Source organism: Conger conger, chromosome 2 (genome assembly GCF_963514075.1).
Source record: "Conger conger chromosome 2, fConCon1.1, whole genome shotgun sequence".
NCBI classification, from domain to species: domain Eukaryota; kingdom Metazoa; phylum Chordata; class Actinopteri; order Anguilliformes; family Congridae; genus Conger; species Conger conger.
The window spans coordinates 87,496,785-87,519,407 of record NC_083761.1 but is presented as its reverse complement, the minus strand read 5'-3'; the positions used below and the strand labels follow the sequence as shown (position 1 = coordinate 87,519,407).

Genomic DNA, 22,623 nt, shown 5'->3' with positions numbered 1-22,623 from the left:
CTCAACTATTAATTCATGATAGCACAAATCTATGTCATCTCCATAAGAAGACACTTAGGCATACTATGCTGGATTTTCACCTTGAAAATATTATAAAACAACACTGCAATAATACTGCAAAAAATGACAAAAACTCACTGCGTGACGGACATGTCGATGCAAATCTTGAGCGGACCGAATTATCTCGATGAGGTACAGCTGCCCCTTGCTGCACCTCCACATCCGGCCCTCGGAGTCCATCAGGTACCGGAGGATCAGCAGTCGGAACAGAAACTCATGCAAACCTTTCTGCACCTGAATAACAAGACAAAACATTTCTCACCGCACTTAATAATAATAAACAGTAACATATATAAATAAATACATAAATAAACAATAATTGCTCAAGGGAACAAAACGCCACAAACTACAGCTAAGTTTGCGGGTCACTAGAAAGCAATGAAACAGAACCAACCCCAAACTATCTAACCCTCTCATAAGCCATGGAGCTGCTGGGTATCATCAACACTGGCGTGGCCTGGATTCAATCGTTGACTAATGGGGCTTTATTTACATCTTTTGTGTCTACGTTTAAAGTTTTTCTGGAATACGTTGTGCAACCTACAACTTGACAATTCTGATAGAATATTATCATAAATCTGCACAGAAAGTCCTTACCGATGACATTACATTAAAATGAAAGATAGTTAGGTCCGTCCCTTCAGGGGGGTTGAGCAGTGACCTGAGGATGGCATTTTCATTGACTTTCGGTTCAATCAACCGAATGCACTTAAGCATGGTGACCTCTTCGGCTGATTCTTGCAGCTTCTCGTACAGCCTCTGAATATACAGGGATTTACCTGAAAATAAGATGTTTATATGTTTTTGAAACCACAATATGGGTATACCAGTAGGGGGCAGCAGACACGTTTATCATCACTCACCAACTCCCGCCCGATTGGATGACACGACCCCAACAAACTGCCTGCCTTCAAAGACGTCCGCCGTACTAGGCTGTTCCTGCTGGACGGTGTAGTGGTGGGAGAGGTATCCCCGCACCCGCTGCAGGGGCTCCCGAGGGACTGCGTGGAGGCGGTACTGGCTGAAGGCGGAGGGGAGGTAGGCATCCTCCCTGCTGGAGCTGCAGATGATCACCAGCCTGTAGTCATGAGTGCACCGGAGGCTCAGAGCCTGGAACAGCTGCTCCGCCCTGAAGCTCACATCGTAGGCCAGACGGTCCGCATGGAGGAGGGTATAGATCTTCTGGCCCCTGTAGCCTGCCGTGAGGCAACGACGGAAGAAGAGCTCCACCTGCTGGTAGGGGGTGTCGGGGTCGCACAGGAGCACCTCGTCATAAGAAGGCAGCGGCTCAAGCTCACTGGCCATATAGATGCAGAGGCAGGAGGTCAGGATTTCAGCTGGAGGACAGACCACTAGGTTCGGTTGGCTGATGGAGAATCCGCCTGGCAGGCTCCTCCTCACAACCGTCACCTCTTCCCTCCACTCATCCTCCTCCTCCTCTTCCTCCTCTTCCTCTCCTTCTTCGGCCAGCTGTCCCAGCAGTTTCCCCAGGCTTGGGATGTCCATGGTGTGTGGGAGGAAGCCCCTCATGTCACTCATGTAGGTGTCCCACAGCAGATCCAGCTGTCCCAAGCCGCTAGTCTGACCCAGGGGACCCTGGATTGTGTTGATCACTCCTCCACTGAATGCTTGTTGTAATGTAACATCCATGTCGCATGTCTCCATGTCTCCATCCTCCTGCTTTTCCACAGACTCTTCCCACACCTCATCCTCCTCCTCTTCTCCATCCTCCTCCTCTTCTCCCTCTTCCTCCTCTTCCTCCTCTGAAAAGTTTATCATGTCAACTTCATCTCGCTGCTCCAGCAATGCACCTCTGCTGTGGGAATTTCCCCCAAATGCATACAGCATCTCCCTCAATCCCTGAGCGTTGCAGCCAGGTCTGATGAAGGAGAGCATGGTCATCACCTGACCATCCAGCATTGGACCATGTTTCCCTGGGCTCAGCCGATCGCACAGGTAGACCACCTGGTCCGCCATGTAGTAGTTGAGGTAGTAATGAGTGGACCTCTGCTCATTCATGAAGTCCTTCCAGGTGGACAGATATTGCTCCATCTTCCTGCACTGTTCTGGCAGCTGCTCCAGCACATCGCCCTCCACTGCAACCTTTCCCACGCCACTTCTCAGGTGGAAGTCCATGACGATGCCGGCCTTGCTGTCTGGTCGGCAGCTGATTTTAGCCTCCCAGTGCTGGAACAGGGGGTTTCCTGCAGCGTGAAGGTCGATAAAGGCCAGGGCCATTCTCTGGACACTGGAGAAGACCTGATAGAAAAACATGGCAAAACATTTTTTTTTATTTGTAAGACCACCGTGTCTAGACAGAGCTAATTTTCAAGACCATCCCTGATTTAGACTTTAATCTTTTGATGCCACATTAAAACATAAAAAAAAATTATTAGTGTTTCATGTTACATGGAAATGTTGGAACTTTTTCAATACTTCAAACAGTCCGGTGTTAGAATTTTCAGACCAATTCATTCTAATTTAATTATTCCGTTAAATGTGTCTCTTGTGTTGAGAGGATGAAAGTGGAGGAAGCACTCACTTGCCAAGTATAAGTGACAGACACTCTCCGCCATATCCAAATCAAATTATTCCATGACCGGGTTACTGAATGGGCTTTTCACCAGTTACTGTAGTCTAGTCAAGAAATGGTGGGTGCAAAGTACGAAAGAATATGCTTCACAGTGGAGACCAAAGTGATAATCTAATCAAATCTAGTCGCACACGCTAGTCAACGAATACAAATTTCTTTATTGGATTTGTGTATCTCCAGCATAGTGCCTGACAGAATCTACTCAAGCAAACTACAGTTGCAAATTATGTCCAAAGGAGCGAGAGGGTGCAGGGGTTTCCCCCAGACTTTTCAGTGCATCAATTACCGTGAGTTTTTCAATTCACGACTGGATCAAGTAGTTTCAAAAGTTAATTTCTACCTGTGGTGGAGATTGCTGAGGTGGGATATCTTACGGGAGAGGTGGGATATCTCGTAAGTAGTGTCAGGTATTATTTATGATTAATATGTTAATTTCTCTGTAGCCCTCCATATGCGGCTGACAAAATTATTTTAAAGACTTAGTTTAATCATGGCGATGGCGAGAAAACATTGCCTACCGCACATACTGTGAATAAATAACACTATTTATATGAGGCTATTAATTAATCCAGGCTATTAATATGATTCTTTGTGGTGAAGTTTAAAGAAATGACTAGGATTGATTTAGGAACTGCTTTTTTATGTTATTTTAATCTGTGTCTCGCTTAACCAAACTTTTCTGTTTCCCAAACGACTATTCTTGTGGGATTCAGATAAATTAGGTTCTATGTTCTTCTGTACTTCAAAAACTGACTCCCCTCTTACATTGAGAACTGTACTTAAGAAATCATTGTAACCTCTCCCCTCCAGAACTGCACCTCAGCAAATGGTTGATCGTCCCCCCTAGAACCGTAGCTCAGGAAGTGGTGGAACTCTCCTTTCCAGAACCATACCTCAAAGCAAATGGTTGACCATCCCCACCAGAGCTGAACCTCAGAAAGTGGTAGACCTGTCTACTCCAGGACCGTACCTCTGAAAAGCGGTCAACCTCTCCCCTCTGCCCCTGCTCTCCTCTTCCTGACATCAGCATCAGCTTGTTCAGAAGCTCCCGCAGGTCCTCCAGCGAGTAGGAGCTGACGCCCTGCACCTCCTGCTGTGTCTCCTCCACAATCTCCAGCTTCAGAGTCGTGTCCAAGGTCAGCTACCGTGAGACAGAGCGACAGGGACAGGTGCGCAGGGGATCACAGGTGATTCACTTTCCAGAGGATTGAACTAATGATCTTACATGATAGACAGCCACACAGGTCTGTAGACCTTTGCACCTAAAAGTCTGGTCCTGGAGGCTCTCCAGTGCAGACACTGCAGCCCTCCAGGACTGGAGTTAAACCTGCAGACACTGTGGCCCTCCAGGACTGGAGTTAAACCTGCAGACACTGCGGCCCTCCAGGACTGGAGTTAAACCTGCAGACACTGCGCCCCCTCCAGGACTGGAGTTAAACCTGCAGACACTGTGGCCCTCCAGGACTGGAGTTAAATCTGCAGACACTGTGGCCCTCCAGGACTGGAGTTAAATCTGCAGACACTGCAGCCCTCCAGGACTGGAGTTAAACCTACAGACACTGCGGCCCTCCAGGACTGGAGTTAAACCTACAGACACTGCGGCCCTCCAGGGCTGGAGTTAAATCTGCAGACACTGCAGCCTGCAGATGGAACTCACTTACGGAACCCTACCTTTTTCTGGCTTTGTGCACGGACAATGTAGAGGCCTTTGCTGTTGATGTCAGAGGCCAGAGAGAGAGAAGAGAACTCCACAGAGCCATGGCTTTCTTTCACTGTCTTCAGCCACTCCAGGTAACGCGCTGTGTCTCGCTGAATAATGAAATAAATAAATGAAATAAACTTACATACATTTAAAAAAAGTAATATACAGACATCTCAAGTCTCCCGGCACATCTTTGGCATTTGCGTTCCCTGACGCTTGCAAGAGACTTGCAATCTCCTGGAAATACGTGGTCATACTGCGCAGGTTGTACTGTGTCTTGTTCAGCAAAAAATTTATAGAAATGAGACTTGGAAGTCAACAGTGAAAAAGTCTGATTCTCACCAGTTTATTGGGAAGGCTGTTGTCATTCTTGAGAGCCTTGAATAGTTTCTCAAGGGCTTTCTTGAAGGCCCGGAATCCAGCATCTGGCTTCAGCTCATACAGCACAGATGAGTATCCCAGCATGGTGTCATGGAAACAGGCTACCCGGTCCACATCCAGGTCGTTCTCTCCAGCTGAGATGGAGGCCAGGTCCACAAACACCTTAACCTCACTCAGATCTGCAGAAAGCAAGGCAAGAATTTAACATTTAACATTGTCATTTAAAATGTAACTACATTAACACTGAAGGACTTAGGTTAGTTGTACGACCTGTTCCCATTTTCAAATATTCTTATAGATCGTTACAGATGGACAACAGGAAATACTATACAGTTTATATCCATGGTGGTATACTGTCTGTATTAATGTAGTTAATATGGTACAAATGTTTTAGGGTGGGAGACTAGAGAACTAAGGACACTAAGAAAGGACAGGATAGAAACTGGTGAAGTTCATACAAAAGACCAAGCAAAGACATGAGGGAAGCAAGGAACTGAAAACAATAATAACCTAAACTAACTAGACACGCAGACCTAACGAGAACTACTAATATAATGATGGCATCAGTTTACACAGCGTAGGACTGAAACGAGGGTTGCAGGTGGCCTCTAGTGGCCAACATGAGGAACTGTGGCTCTCGCTCTCTCTCGCGCTCACTCTCACCCTGCAGAGCCTCTTTCACCCATACGATGAAGTTTCTCCTCAGGCAGATCTCTTGGAGACACAGTCTCTGCTCCGTTGTCATGGCCACCTCCTTCTTCAGTTTGATCAGGTCATTATTGATACAATCCAGAGTCTTTTTCTTAAAGTCTGCATCAGTCTGGATACAGAATACACTTTATATTAGGAAACAATGTCACCGTATCTGCGGCTTACATGCTTATATCGGAGATACAAATTTTGTTTGTGAATTGTACATCATTTTAAAGGACTTATCAAAACCCTCAGTTACTAATCAAAACCCTAAGTAGCTGGAAACAAGGACACACAAGAATGCAACCACGATGTTAACTGAACAAATTAGAACATGTAGGGCCAGTTCCAGATTAAGCCTATCTCTGGACTAAATTACATTTTGAATCGAGATTCTCCTTACAAAGCTCATTGAAGTTTCATTGAAAAGCATGAACAGGGCCATGAGCACACATGATAAAACACCTAACCTATAATGTTTGATATGAATAAGGGCGTTTGACATAATGGATAACTGAAATTCGGCTACCGATTACCTCTATCCCTGATGCATTCGTACCTCAGACATGCGACAAAGACAAAGCCAAAGACAAATTTTTTTTTTTTTTTTAAATCTTGAGATAAGCACAAACAATTCAAATGCCTCTTTCCTGTTATAAAAGCAGTAGAAGCCAACTGAGGATTTTGGGTTTCTTTAACTGAAATATTGAAAAGTCACGGTCACTCACAGCACCAAGCAGAGTGTCCACGATGTGAAAGTCTCCTTGAAGGTGGAGTGTCTGTTTGACCTCCATGATGACCTTGGCAGACTCCAGTGCCAGTTGGAGCTCATGGTACTGCTCGATTTGTTGCACCCGCTGATGTATCCAGCGGTTGTTCTCCGACGGCTGAATCTTACGCATAATCTGCAGGTCCTCGGTCAGCTCGTCATACTTGTCCTTGTAGTCCTCAAAGACGTCGTCCACTTCCTGCAGGGTGAGCCCACCGCTTCTCAGGTTGTCGTGGATGTCTCTGTACCTGCGGTAGCAGGGCTGAAACACCGCGTGGTGAATGACAGCGAGAGAGGCCCGCGTCACGGGGGCCGCGCCCGTCTCTCCCGCGCCCGCGTCGCCGGCCGACAGCCCCCACGCCTCGCTCTCCCAGCACCTCTTGAAGATTAAGCTGTCCCGGAACATGTGCAGGGCTTCCGCCATCTCCCGCAGGCCGCGCGGGAGGTCGAAGCACGCGACCGCGCCTGCTGTCTCGGAGGGAATGGTGTCAGGCTGATGGACCTCCAAGAACTCGTCCAGCCTCTTCTCCTCCACGATCACTCCGAGTCTGCTCTCCAGCTCCTCCACATCCACTGCAATTCGCACAACATTGAGCGCAGCATTGAACTCAACCTGCACGTGCTGCAAAGTATCAACAACTATCCAGCTAGAGCTACAATATTTAGTGCTATAACACAAAATAAAACACTAAAAACCACATAAAATTGAGCAGTGTTTGAACCACATAACACTGAAACACACTCACACACACACACACAGACCTAAGACATGCCCCTGTAGATTCTGGCACACACACACACCTGAGACGTGTTCCTGTAGATTCTGGCACAGACACACACACACCTGAGACGTGTTCCTGTAGATTCTGGCACACATTCACTCACACACACACACACACACACACACACCTAAGACGTGTTCCTGTAGATTCTGGCACACTCACACACACACACACACACACACCTAAGACGTGTTCTTGTAGATTCTGGCACACACTCACTCACACACACACTCACACACACACCTGAGACGTGTTCCTGTAGATTCTGGCACACACTCACACACACACACACACACAAGACGTGTTCTTGTAGATTCTGGCACACACTCACTCACACACACACTCACACATACACACACACACACACACACACCTAAGACGTGTTCCTGTAGATTCTGGCACACACTCACACACACACACCTGAGACCTGTTCCTGTAGATTATGGCACACATTCACTCACACACACACTCACACACACACACACCTAAGACGTGTTCCTGTAGATTCTGGCACACACTCACTCACACACACAGACACACCTAAGACGTGTTCTTGTAGATTCTGGCACACACTCACTCACACACACACTCACACACACACAAATAAGACGTGTTCTTGTAGATTCTGGCACACACTCACTCACACACACACACACACCTAAGACGTGTTCCTGTAGATTCTGGCACACACACACACACCGAAGACGTGTTCCTGTTGATTCTGGCACAAACACACACACACACTCACACACACACCTGAGACGTGTTCCTGTAGATTCTGGCACACACTCACTCACACACACACACACACCTAAGACGTGTTCTTGTAGATTCTGGCACACACTCACTCACACACACACTCACACACACACAAATAAGACGTGTTCTTGTAGATTCTGGCACACACTCACTCACACACACACACACACCTAAGACGTGTTCCTGTAGATTCTGGCACACACACACACACCGAAGACGTGTTCCTGTTGATTCTGGCACAAACACACACACACACTCACACACACACACAAGACGTGTTCTTGTAGATTCTGGCACACACTCACACACGCACTCACACATACACACACACACACACACACCTGAGACCTGTTCCTGTAGATTCTGGCACACACTCACACACACACACACACACACACCTAAGACGTGTTCCTGTAGATTCTGGCACACACTCACTCACACACACACACACACACCTAAGACGTGTTCCTGTAGATTCTGGCACACACTCACACACACACACCTAAGACGTGTTCCTGTAGATTCTGGCACACACTCACACACACACACACACACACACCTAAGATGTGTTCCTGTAGATTCTGGCACACACTCGCACACACACACACCTGAGACCTGTTCCTGTAGATTCTGGCACACACTCACACACACACACACACACACACACACACACACACCTAAGACGTGTTCCTGTAGATTCTGGCACACACTCGCACACACACACACCTGAGACCTGTACCTGTAGATTCTGGCACACACTCACACACACGCACACACACACACACACCTGAGACGTGTTCCTGTAGATTCTGGCACACACTCACACACACACACCTGAGACCTGTACCTGTAGATTCTGGCACACACTCACACACACACACACACACACACACACACACCTGAGACGTGTTCCTGTAGATTCTGGCACACACTCACACACACACACCTGAGACGTGTTTCTGTAGATTCTGGCACACACTCACACACACACACACACACACACACACACAGACACACCTGAGACGTATTCCTGTAGATTCCGGCACACTTGCAGCAGGTTACTCAGCAGCTCCCTCTGGTGGTTGATTCTCGTCACCTCATCCTGCCTGAACCTCAGAAGCCTCTTCACGGCCGCAGAGTTCCTGCACGTCTCACTCACAGTCAGGCCGTCTGCACAGAGAAAACATCACATTTTAATGAACGTGCACAGCATTTCTCACGCACAGGGACACAACACAGTCTGTTCTTGCATTTGAAGTATTCAATACGTCACAATAAAAACGCCATATCACCAAGAGCACACAACAATGTATATTTTCTCCTGAGTGACACGACAACCCTTAATTATTCCTAAACAATAATTTGCTTCATCATTATCTCCAGATTTGGGAATGCTGAGTTACAGTTTTAGATCTCATGGGGGCCTGTAGCATAGTGGTTAAGGTAAATGACTGGGACACGCAAGGTCGGCGGTTCTAATCCCGGTGTAGCCACAATAAAATCTGCACAGCGGCCCTTAATCCTGTATTGCTCCAGGGGAGGATTGTCTCCTGCTTAGTCTAATCAACTGTACGTCACTCTGGACAAGAGCGTCTGCCAAATGCCTATAATGTAATGACTGCAGTCCACCAGCTGAGCTGCACAGTCACTGAGTCACCAATACCCAGGCTTTTAGCACAGCGAGGCCCCCAGCAAAACCTGCACTGCAGGGGGGTCATTCAAGAAATATGCCTCATGTGCATTCACAGTCAGATTTTAACCAATCACTGCTGGGGACTTTTAGAGCAACGGCAAATAGGAAAAACAGCCGGAGTACCAATGTCCAGCAGCTCCAGAAATCTGTCCTTTTTCTGGAGGATCCGGTTCAGATTCCTCATCCCGATGTTTCCTCTGAGGAACTCGTTGGAGACTGTGCTGAAGACCGACGTCGCCACAGACATCCGCTCCCTGGCCACATCGGTCAGCTGGTCGTTCAGCTTCCCGTCTGCTCCTGAAAAGAAGAAGAACAGACCGGGATGTGAACTCAGAGACAAAGGCCTGGAGCACGGAGTAAATACTGACTGGGGGTCGCTGTCATTCGAGATGCAGACTCTGATGGAAAATGGATTAAATCATTTTAATCCATGCCATTATTTAAACATCTATGAAATAATATCATTTTGGCCAACTTAAACTGGCCGAAAAAGTGTGTTCTGCTGCATATACATATAGAAAATTTACCAGATGTCCAGTTAACCACTGTTAACCAGCTGTTACAGAACAATACGGACCAGAAAACTGCCAGCACTTGAGTGGTTAGAAAATACTTTATGCAAATGAGATGGGCGCACCTACTCTACCCACACAATTTAGAAAAAATGTGTAGAAGGCGGAGCCAGGCTGAAATAGCTTGTGCAATTACTCTTTAAGTGAAATTGCTGTGAAGGAACATGATTGCTTCTTATGATGGGGCGGCCTGTAGCGTAGTGGTTAAGGTACATGACTGGGACACGCATGGTCAGTGGTTCTAATCCCGGCGTACCCACAATAAGATCCCCACAGCTGTTGGGCCCTTGAGCAAGGCCCTTAACCCTGCAATGCTCCAGGGGAGGATTGTCTCCTTCTTAGTCTAACTAGTCTAGTCTAGCTCTGGATAAGAGCGTCTGCCAAATGCCAATTATGTAATGTAATGTAATGATCTGCCTTGGAATGAACCTGTCTGTGTGTTTATGAGCCTGTGGCAAGGCTCCGGCCCGGACTGCGCTCTGTCTCAGCAGTGCTGCAGCTGGTCTCACTGGCTCTGCCCGCAGCACTAAGGCACCTTGCAGCTGGAAGATTTTCTTAGCGGCGGACCAGGTGAGGAGATGCTCCAGGACCGCCTCCTCCCCCTCCAGGCAGGCCCCGCTGGCTGCACAGGGCCACGCCTTCAGGACCAGGGCGGACACCAGTTTCCCAAACTTCCTTAAGTCATGACGCCTCAGCTGCTCAAAAAGGGAACTCTCCTTCTTGTCCTGTGATCAGAGAGAGAGAGAGAGTCACAACACACCTCTCACACAGCCCCAAACACAGCCCCAAACACAGACACTCACACAGCCCCAAACACAGACACTCAAACATGCACACATTCTCAAACATACTCACACACTCAAACATACACACTCAACCATACACACATAAACATACATACACTCACACACACTCAAACAACATACACACTCACACACTCAAACACACACACCTTGCAAACAGAGGTGACGGCCTCCAGGGCGTATTTCTCCAGGCATGTGCTTAAAGTTGGGAACTTCCTGTTCATTTCTTCATTCTGGTTGCAGTAGATTTCAATCTGGTCCATGCTATGCTCCTGAGGGCCACATTTGCACAGTAAATCCACACTAACCAAGGTACAACTGTTTACACACGTACATATAGACCTGTGTGTGAGTGTAATGATCTGTTAAAGTACCTGCTTCAATTTTCCTTCAAAATCATTCAGAAGAGTTGTCCTCCAGTACCTTGTGAACTCTTCTCCACCACAGGAGAGTGAGAGGATGTTGTTCCATGCCTAAAACAGAAATTAGTGTGCGACAGAAAAAAAAAAAAACTTAAGTAAAAGCAATTGTGCTCTCTGAAATGCAAATGTAAACCACTTCAGTTGGGTAAATATCGCAGAATGTGTGCAACAGAACCACACCTCTATTTCATGCCTGGAAGTGAAAGTGCACCGATTGTCCGTGCGCAGAAGCCTGCCGTTGAAGGTCTTCCTCATCCAGCCCCTCATGGTGTGCAGCACCTCTCCCAGCTCTTCACTGGCACCGCAGCTCAGCTCAGAGTGCTGAAGCACATTCACAAAAAACCAGACTTTGTCTGTCAGACACGCCGAGCAATCGATAACGCAGACTCTATGTCCATCCGTGTGGACCTTCTAGATTACCTGCTACTTTAATACCTCAACTGTTACCATCTCAACCTGTAGGCCAGCGGAGGATGAGTATCCCCCTATAGCCGGGTTCCTCCGCTGATTTCTTTCCATCGGGGGAGTTTTTTCTCGCCACTGTTTGAGGGTTTTTCTACATGCTATTTGGGCTATTTGACTTGAGGCTGATATTTTCCTTCCCTTCTGTTACCATGTAAAGCATCTTTGGGACAGTCTGCTGTGAGAAGCACTGTACAAATAAAATTGAATTGAATAATAACTGCAGCATTTAGAGCATGTGGCCTCAGAACTTCAGAATACCTAAAGGTATGTTTCTTTCTCATATATATTATCATATTATGATATTATGTATATTATGGACAATGCATTGAGCATGGGAAATCTAATCATCAAAGGGAATCTCTAATCAAATTACAGAGAATGCCACGTTAAATATTTCTCAATTGGCTCCCTTTCCAAAATTGCTTACAGTTTGTTATTTACGAAGCTCAGGTGTGCGTTACTTGCGTGAGGAGTGGAAGCAAAGAGCACTGGATGTGCGCCTGCCAGATGCCTCAGTAAAAACTAATCTGGGTCTGAGAAAATTCCATGAAAATTCCGTACTTCCGCTGGAAAGCAGGCAGTGAACTCCGCTACAGCAAAGACCAGCTCCACACACGCCGTGGGAAGATTGTGGGAGCGCTGCTCCGTGGGAGCTTGGCACATCCTCTCCAAGAGTTTCAGTGAGACCGCCAGGCACGTTTTCCCGTAGCTGCCGTCATGGCACCTGGAAAGCATCGGAAACAACGAGTTGTTTCTCTCGCAACATTGGCATTCTGGTGCAGTTTCAGTGCTGAAACAACTTTGTAAACGGACTGGGACAATCACAACACTTAAGGATCCATCCTCTGAAAGAGGAGTGAGAAACTCGACTGAAGCCTGGAGGTGACCTACTGAAAGACACAGCCCTCAGTGTACACAGGCCTGATAAACTATAAAATGCTACATTTACACATCAACAGAAATATCTAACTATACCTAGATATTCAGGAGAATGTGAGAAAATGGAGTCAGCCTGAGTTGGTATCTTTCTTACCCAAATTTCTGTTCCTTGATGGACTTGCTGAGAAACAGCAACAGCTGCTGCACTACCTGTAACATAATGATTAATGCACAACATATAAATATGTATATTACCACTATAAAGGATATTTCCTATCCGCTGTATAATTAAGCGTTATGGAACAAGAAGTAACTCTGCGTCGCGTTGTGCCTAACCACCCCGCTAGCTGTGCCGATATCCACGATATACCATAGGTTTGAGTTTGAAAACGCTTTTATACAACGGTTACCACATTTATCTTTAAAAATTTCACTAAAGACAGAAGAATTTTTAATGGACCTATGTTTTATAATAAATGCATTCTTCCGCTGAACAGTAGTTTATTGGTTGCTAAACAATGGTATTGTGAACATTAGCTAGCAATAATGTTTCCACACCACTATCAAAGCAGCGGTACTAATGTTAGCTAATGTTAGTAGGAATAATGTATGCATGCATAATGTAAGCAGCGTGCAGGCCCATTGGGATAGGACAGCTGCAGACATGGGAGCAGGTAATACACAGGACAGAGTACTGGGCACCGGACTGAAAGCTGGCTGTCAGGAGGGGGGCAGGGCACACCTTGTGTTTGAGAGAGTAATGTGATGTTTGGGACAATACATTGGTGTGAGGCAGGAATCGTACCCAGCACAGAGCATTCGAGTGGGGGTAGTGAAGGGAACAAGTTGTGGGTCTACAGAGCGCCTTGCCTTCCCCTGAGGGGCGACTTTGGCTCCGGCGGTAAGAGCAGTCGGAGGGTTGCCTTTTTGATCCCGCCCTGGGTGTGTCAAAGTGTCCCTGAGCGAGACGCATAACCCCCAAATGCTCCTGACGAGCTGGTCGGCGCCTTGCATGGCAGCCAATGGCCATTGGTGTGTGTGTGTGTGTGTGTGAATGGGTGAATGAGAAGCATCAATTGTGCATAATTATACACAATTGTATATAAATGCCAACCGTTTAGGAGGGGGGCAAGACATACCTTGTGTTTGAGAGAGAATCTGTCAGGAGGGGGGCAGGGCACACACCTCGGGTTTGAACTTGGCCTGTATGGACAGCCGCTGAAGGATGTCGTGGAGGTCTACAGGGAAGGAAGAGCAGAACTCCTCCATGGCCTCCACCCCCAGCAGAAACAACCACGAGCGCGTCAGGAGCCTGTCCACCTCCACAAGGTGTGTGTGTGCTGCCATCACCTCCAGGAGAGCCCTGTACACACACACACACACACAAAGCACAGACCATGACCATGACACACAGCCTATGACCTGACTTTGTCATGTAGCAAGTGCGAAATTGCAATACGTGAACACGTAACACATTTTTAAAAATGAAAACATGCTGTGCTGTGTGTGTGAGGCTGTGTGTGTGTCTGTGTATAAGAGTGTGAGTATCTGTGAGAGTCAAGCTAATAAACCAGACTCACAGTTGCCTGGTATATCAAAAAGCCTTCAGGGACACAAATACCTTGTGTACTCCGAGTCTGGCTGCCCGTCAGACAGACTGATGTCTCCCAGCCCGGCCCAGGCCTTGGGCCCTCTGCTGGCGGCAGGTGGAGAAGCAGGAATCTGCTCAAAGGGCCTGCAGTCCCCCCTCAACAGATGCAGGAGCGGGAGAACCAGGATCCATTTCACCAGCTTCTCTTTCGACGCCAGGCCACAGAACAACTCCAACGTCTTCACCAACCACGGCCAACTGGGGGGAAAGGGGCAGAGCCCATATCAGCTCACTTACACAAGCAACAGCCAGGATAAAATAAGATTCATCATTTAAAATGAATGGCCTTTCAAACAATGTTGACAGAAAGACAAGCAAGTTACTTAAGAGATTAAAAAAATAAACCCAATTCAGACCAGTAGACAACTGAAAGAACTCCAAAGCCTCCTTTCGTGCATTTTATCTACTCACTGATCACTTTATTAGGTAATTATTTGACGTGTGTGCAACTACACACTTAGTCATGCAGTTATTGGAGTTGTGTATGTGCAACTACACATTTAGTCATGCAGTTATTGGAGTTGTGTGTGTGACTACACATTTAGTCATGAAGTTATTGGAGTTGTGTGTGTGCAACTACACATTTAGTCATGCAGTTATTGGAGTTATGTATGTGCGACTTAAGCAGTTATCTGTTACACAAGCGCAGACATCATTACACAGTCTGGTGGAATGGCCGCGGTAAACTGCACGCACCCTTGTGGATCCTGGAATCCGCTGGCCAGGTCTCTCCAGTACACACAGAGCTCTTCCCTGGGCTTCTGAGGTAAGCACAGCAGGCCACACAGGACGGAGAGCTGCTCAGTGCCGGTCAGCTCCAGGTACTCACGCCAGACCAACATGGTTATGAGTCCCGCCTTCAGCGGATCTCTGAGGAACGGTTCCCCTCCACCCCCATCTGTCTGCGCCACTGGGACGAAGTTTTTCAGCAGGAATTCTTTCAGAAGGCCTTGTACCTGGGTAGGAAAAACATAGGAGACACACAGTAAGAATCCCGATGTGTATGCTCATGTATGGTACAGGTATGTAACTGTATGTCCCACCCCAGCACAGCACAACTGGAGGCCCAACGCTCGACAGTTCGACATACACATAACGCTGACGACGTCGGCACATCTCCCACTACTGAGATATTCATAATATATAATAGTAATAATAATGGCAGAACGAGGTACCACCATAATACTGCTTTGGTACGAGTACCAGCTATTCCAAGAAGGCATCGAGGTCGACACACACACATTTAGTAATGTTAGTCTTCATGAGTTGTTTTGGCCAGGTAATTGGGATTGCACCCATGAGCAAGGCAGTTGACCTGAAACTGCTCTAGTACACATCCATCTGCATAAATTGAATGCATTTGAGTTTCTGTGTCTGCTAAATGTATCCTTAATTCTTTAACTGACAGCATGAAGCAAAGGAACTCACCTGAGCTTGGCCATACCCAAGAGATCCCCAGAGTGTTGGCCTATCTTCAAAGACAAGGGGGGTGCTGTAAACTTCAAAGAACTGACGAAGCTGAATGAAAAAGTTTGTCACGTTAACAGCACTCCAGCCTGGCAGCAGATTGAATATGGTGCCCAGCATGACCTGCCCGGCTAGCTGGCGCCCCTGAGCGATATCTCTTCCATCCTTCAGACGAAAAAAGCTTCTGACGCGGGTCATCATGCTTCTCTCCGGTTCGGCATATATGATGTCATCATACTGATGCCACTCCCCTGCAAGACACAGGTAACAAAGATAAACTAGGGCCAAGATGGTGGAGGAAGTAACAAGATGCACATTTTATAATGGAAGTCTATGGAAATGGTGTCGAAATTAATCTGCGGCACACCCACTGCAATACGCACACTTTAATGCTGAAAATCAGCGCGACTCAACTCTGTCCTGTGGCCCGCAGTGTCTGATTTCACCACCTGATTTCATGAATTCGCTTATCTGTACCAAGCAGGTAAAAATAATTGGTGAAATCAGGTGGTGTAGCGCACGATAGCAGCAAAGCCTGCAGACACTGAGGCCCCGCAGGACGTGGAGTTGAGTCGCACTGCTGGAAATGATTTGAGCCAATTCTGTGAAATGATATTCATCACTGACACATCAACAGCAACCAATAGCATCAACGCATTTGGTTAACTTTTGTGTTGTAGTTCACATGATTTGTCCGATGTTATAAGTCTATATTTTTCTATCTAATAAAAATGCATTGGGTGAGACATCTTAAATCCAGCTGATGGATAGTAGTTTACCTTGCAGGGTAAGAAGAGGATTCTTCACAAATAAGCACCTGTTGACAAATCCCATTGGACTGTGTTTGTAAATGTGCTCAAAGTTGGTTTCATGTGTATTCGCTTTCCACACAACATATTTATAGGGTATGGGAAAATTGACAATCTCCCTTGATGCGATTAGTTGTGCCTCCACTAGGTAGCCACGTTCTCCTAAATCCCTGCAAAAGCACAGAACAAAAGGTTGGTTAGCATGTGGTACTAATCCTCGGTTGAATTAGCAGTCAGTCTATATTTCAAGTACTAAACTCCCAACTACATAGTACATTTTATGCCTGATTCTCCACTTCTTCAGTCCTACCATTACTTATCTGTGGCCCTGGTGGTGTTCTAGCCAGGCTAAATGCACCTTCTGTTGCTTTGGCGAAAGGCATCTGCTAAATACCTATGCTGGTCATCATAATGCATACAGAAGCATTTACCCTCCTGAGACCTGGCAGAAGTATTTTCTAGTGCATTAGTGCATTTTATGACAAAAACATATTGCAGTAAAAATGTTTTTAAAAATTGAATTTTGAATTATGAATCTTAAGACTCATGTATATGGAGTATATGGAGGAAACCTTTGTCTGAATTTTCTTTAACACTAAAATCCATCCATCCATTCATTATCTTAACCCGCTTATCCTGAATAGGGTCGCAGGGGGGCTGGAGGCTATCCCAGCATGCACTGGGCAAAAGGCAGGAATACACCCTGGACAGGTCACCAGTCTATCACAGGGCACACACACCATTCACTCACACATGGCCCCGGCCGACGGGGATTCGAACCCAGGACCTCCTTGCTGTGAGGCGGCAGTGCTACCCACTGCACCATCCATGCCATCATTAACACTATAATACCAAGTGCAATGTTAATAAACGTTCTGCAAACATCACACTTGGTGTAGCTCAGACACACTTCATCGAAACCTTACTCTGTGACTTCCATTTTCGCCCCATAATTCCAGTCCCCTAGTGGTGGCCCCGGCATCATGAAAACCAGATCGTTCTTTGGGTCCAGTTTGAAGTCCTTGGACAAGATGGCGTGGAAGTAGACAGTGACACAATCTTCAAAAGGTGCTTGTGGTAGATTCTGTGGCCTTTTGAGTAAAAAAAAAACAAAACAAGTACAGGTACAATAGGTAATTTCGGACTTCTAACGGTCAAGAGATGCATAGCAGCAACAAACACCTTCAAACCACAACACTGTTTATCCCTCCCCTTCTCTGTAAACGCGCTGAGGTTGAAATGCCATTCACTCAAAAAAATCTCTTGCTGGATTTAATTAAAAAAGTTTTGTCACGTGGTTCCACGAAACTGTATTAAGTAACTCCTAAGACACTACAATGAAATGAAATAACATTAACTGAACAAGAGTGAATGGAGTACATGCTAACTAACTGAATTAGTTTATTTTTATTTAGTATTCTTACATTGAACCAACTTAATATTGTTGCATTCAACTTACTTAATGTTGGTATGTTCAATTAATTCAACATTCTTACGTTCAATCAACTGAACAATATTACTTTGATTGAACATGACAATGTTATGTTCAATTCATGTAAGGTAAAAAGATCAGTAGCACACAGCCACTTTAAGTTACTTTTAAGTAATACAGTTGCGTGGAACCACACTTGACAAAACTTTCTTAAGTAAACTTAGCACAAACATCTTAAATAAATCCAAGTAACCAGAGTTGAATTGTTCTGCATAAAATGTTTAGCTCTGTTAAATAGAACAAATATGTTAAAAAGCAAATACACATGGTCTTTAAAACAAATCTGCATTTATTTAGCAGCAACCTTTGACTTCACAATCCATCAAGGACACAGTGCCGGGTCAATCCAGTCACATCATAAGCATTGTAACAACAGAATTGGGCTGTGCTTATTTCAATAACCTTTTTAAACGCAACACCACATTATGCAACCCATTTGGCTGTGGCAATTACAACCAATTTTCAACCAATGTGCTTGAATTATTGTACAGTTATGCTTTAGTACAGGGTTTCAGGCCGTCAATTGTGTATTTTGAAACCCAAACTTAAGGACTATAAACACAAGCAGAGGGTGAGTCAAAATGTCAGTGAGCCTTTTTCAAAGATAAGAAGGGATACAATGGTCTTGTAACAATTTTTTTAACACAAAAATCTTACCTATTGTACCTTTAAGTAATTAAACTCTATAACACTAACAGCTGGCTGAAAGCAGCACGAACAGCAGCACTGTCTCACGGAAATGCTCACACTTCCAACAGCCTTCAAAGACACACAGAGCCTTCGTAACCATAACGTAACCGTTATAAATTAATCATACCCTGCTTCATGATGACCTTTGTGAGAATGTTATTACATGTTATAAACCCGTTATAAACATCCGGCTTCACGATGACCTTCGTAAGAATGTTATTACATGTTATGAAACCCGTTTATAAACAACCTGCTTCACGGGTGCGAATAGGGATAATTGTTTGTGAGCACAATGGCAGCGATCATAAGGTGTCGTGGAGGTTTACGTGTGGTTCATAAAGTATTAATGCCATGCTCTTAAACAGGCTAATTACACTCTATGACGGGTTTTTGAAGTTATACTCAGTAAACATGCATCTGCCCTGGAGATGGAGGGTGAATCAGGACACCATAGTGTGAGACGTACATTTGAGTTGGATCTCCCAGCCTTTTCTTCTTCCTCCCCTCGTCATCCCTCCCCTCTGCAGTGACCTCCATGTTGTCTGCTGCATCCACAGATGATCCAGGGCCTGTAGCCACCTCTTCGTCACATAGGGGATTTTTCCCAACATTCCCTGCGTTTGGATTTGGGTCCGATTCCTGAAAGAAAATGGAGCAATCGAGGTAAAAATACCACACACAAAAAAAAAAGACAGGTTTGGTTTAGACCGAGGGCAGGACATTACCTGATCTCGCCCCGCTTCCTGCTCTCTCTCTGAGGGGCCAGATTCTGGGCTTTGCTGTTCAGCAGCTTCGGAGGTCTGCCTTCCCATGATGCCCTCCTGCCGCTCCTTCTCCTTCCCGTGTTTTACGCTTTGGTCGCTGGCCCCTTTCCCAGCATCCTTTGCACTCTGATTGGTTGGCTCCCGCCGAGCAGAGGGGGTCTGGCGGGAGGGGCCACTCCCTTGCGGGTCAGGGGTGACGGAACCGTCTGAAACATCACCCAGGTTTCTGGAGTGGGTTTGTGGAGATGACTGGGCAGGTGGTGGGGTAGTTTGGTCAGAAGGTGGGGTAGTTTGTTCAGATGGTGGGGTAGTTTGGTCAGGTGGTGGGGTAGTTTGGTCAGGTAGTGGGGTAGTTTGGCTCGGTACTGGGGTAGTTTGGTCAGGTGGTGGGGTAGTTTGGCTCAGTGGTGGGATAGTTTGGTCAGGTAGTGGGGAAGTTTGGCTCGGTAGTGGGGTAGTTTGGTCAGGTGGTGGGGTAGTTTGGCTCGGTAGTGGGGTAGTTTGGTCAGGTGGTGGGGTAGTTTGGCCCAGCAGTGGCATAGCTTCACCAGGTGGTGGCGTAGTTTGGCCCAGCAGTGGCATAGCTTCACCAGGTGGTGGCGTAGTTTGGCGAGGGGGTGGAGAGGGCAGAACTGAAGGTCCTACATCCTGAGGTGTGTTAGGCCCCTCCTCCACCGCACCAGCCAATCCCACGTGGTCAGACGTCTCCGCCCTCCCCGGATGCTCCTCAAGCCTCAAGCCCTCCAGAGAGACTCCTGGGTACCCACAGGCCTCTGGGGCAGCGGTGGGTAACAGACATTTCTCCTTCTCCTGGAGACATTGCAATCTCTCCTGCAGACATTGTTCCCTCTCCTGCAGATCTCGCTCTCTCTCCTGCAGTAATCTCTCCCTCTCCTCAAGACCGCTCTCTGTCTCCTGCTTTTCTTTGTTCTTTCTGTTCCGTCTCCTCTGCCGAAGGGGAAAGTTTCACAAGGGAGAATTTTAATATATCACATGCACAGTGGCAATGCAATTTGCATTTTTTAATTTATTTTTTATTTTTTATTTTTTTAAAGCATCAGCTAAATGACTCAAGTTACATTGCAATTAGTTAGCTGATGCTTTTATCCAATGTGACAGTTTATTAGACAAAGCAGGTGTAAAGTGCCTTGGTCAAGGCCCCAACAGCTGCATTGTGGCTACACTGGGGCTTGAACCAGTAACCTCCCAGTAAGGCAATGTAGCCACTCAGCCAGAGGCTGCTTCCAGCACCTTCTTTTTAACGCTGCCACCAGGCTCCACGTGCGGCCGTTTCGGAGTTGCTTCGCGCAGATTATTCGCTGACTTTGTCTCGCTGTCCGTTTTCTTCTCCTTCTGCCTCTCTCGCGTTCTCTCCATGGTTTTGCCACTGGAAGCCGCTCACCTGGGAACATGTACATACGTACATGTCGAGGTGTAATTGGATACTTTTTTTTTTTTTTTTACTCTTTCAGTGCCCAGAGCGAAAATGAGTTGGCTATGGTAGCTAGCATGTTGTGCGCTTTCAACTTCGTTTCAGTTTCGTTTCCACTAGACACTAAGAGTGGCCAGTAGGTTAGTCAGATTAAATGAAACCTATATGCAGTGTTTGCAAACACTGACAACATCATTGTAAATTATATAAAAATACCCCGTCTCGTTATTCACCAACCAAAACATACAATACAGGCTTTTGCAGCGTGAACAAAACAAATACGTACATCAACATCCAGCGCTGTCCCAAGTTCTTAGTATGGAAGTACGCAGATGAAATGCAAAAAAAATGTTGTGCATCTGATTTCTGTCAATGACATGGGATCAAATTAATTAAAGTATCACTGTCGACGCGAAATACACCAAAGTCCAATTAAAGTTTTATCAGAATTATAATTCATTATTCCGCTTGCACTTCAACCTAATCGACGTAAAATGAAAAATAAGTAAACTGAATAGACTAAACCACAAAAATACACATTTATTTTAAATATATATTTAAGCCGTTTTGTAAAAGCCATCACCATCGCTGAATTTAACAGTCAACCATATAAACATCGATAACCAGCTATGACAGTTGATTTAGTGTCCAAATACTACATTATTAATTCAGTTTCACGAATTGTCAGCGCTTCGTAATTGTTTGTATAATTGTATGCGTAATAACCATTAACACCACACGCCGTAATAATGAGCCTTACAGTACCTTGCCTCAGTGTACGTGGGTTTGTTTTCTTTCCGTGAACTTGTGTACTGTGCAGCTGGATCAGCTGCTTTCTCTCTCTCTCTGCACATAGCGAGGAGATCGCCGCTTCATCGGTCGCTTTATCATTGGCTTGCAGCGGTAAGAAAGTAGCCACCCACCGCCTCTCATACGTCTGATTTTCCACACGAATCAAGCGCCATTCGAGAGCGACTTTGGAAGTTAGGTTTCGTTTCAGGATAAACTCCGCGTCAACAGTTCAGTGTGCTTTCATTTCTCAACGTCATTCGCGTTGGCATTCCATCTGCACTATGAGTCTGCAATGCTCATGCGATGTTTTTAAAAAGGCCAAGACTAATGTCATCTTCAGTTACGCTGATCTGATTACTTTGATTATTTTAATAATAATAACTGATTGTTTTGCCCATTTGAAAACAGATAAAGCGTGTGGATGACTGTGCACATTGTTGTACGACGAGACACCCTTATGCGTAGCCATAACGCGCGACGATACTTGACGTTATCGCGGAACCCAATCACATGACGCTTCCTTCTCAGACCATTCGATTTTTTCAGCTCCATACACTTTTGGCATTTCTCGGTTCGTCATGTTCAACCACAGCACACTGGGCTCTTCCCGAACCGTACCTCTTCAAACGCAGCGGGGCCGATAGGGTGCTGGTTCGACGCAGCCAATTAATCGATTAAATCGAACGTAGTCAAATGATGGCACATTGCCCAAAATGACTTTATGAGGTTACTTAGTACAATGATTTGCTTAATGTGAGAAAACGAAAAATAAACAATGTAACATTTTTTACATTTATTTTGTCATCAAACAAATCAAACATTCTACAACAAAACGGATCTTACACAATTTCACCACTTTCACCACAATTTGTATTAAACCATATAAAATATATTACATATTAAAGCCATTGTTCTTCTTTCCATTAAGTTCTTCTGCAACCAAATATATATTG

General features: G+C 45.9%; 1 protein-coding gene across 1 annotated transcript in view; it reads right to left on the bottom strand.

Annotated features, from left to right (window-relative positions):
• Positions 1-21,723, bottom strand: part of LOC133121445 (E3 ubiquitin-protein ligase rnf213-alpha-like) — a 74,470-nt gene extending 52,747 nt beyond the window's left edge. Inside the window, 25 exon segments of the mRNA XM_061230608.1 lie at positions 139-294; positions 658-839; positions 924-2,319; positions 3,624-3,794; positions 4,325-4,462; positions 4,698-4,915; positions 5,400-5,556; positions 6,158-6,771; positions 8,757-8,909; positions 9,556-9,729; positions 10,540-10,729; positions 10,957-11,079; positions 11,182-11,280; positions 11,410-11,550; positions 12,256-12,418; positions 12,728-12,783; positions 13,759-13,936; positions 14,195-14,422; positions 14,921-15,180; positions 15,653-15,942; positions 19,132-19,321; positions 19,408-20,394; positions 20,698-20,848; positions 21,165-21,244; positions 21,644-21,723. Of these exon segments, the coding sequence (XP_061086592.1) occupies positions 139-294; positions 658-839; positions 924-2,319; positions 3,624-3,794; positions 4,325-4,462; positions 4,698-4,915; positions 5,400-5,556; positions 6,158-6,771; positions 8,757-8,909; positions 9,556-9,729; positions 10,540-10,729; positions 10,957-11,079; positions 11,182-11,280; positions 11,410-11,550; positions 12,256-12,418; positions 12,728-12,783; positions 13,759-13,936; positions 14,195-14,422; positions 14,921-15,180; positions 15,653-15,942; positions 19,132-19,321; positions 19,408-20,394; positions 20,698-20,823 (6,390 nt within the window). The 5' untranslated portion in view covers positions 20,824-20,848; positions 21,165-21,244; positions 21,644-21,723.
• Between the last annotated feature and the right edge of the window lie 900 nt (positions 21,724-22,623).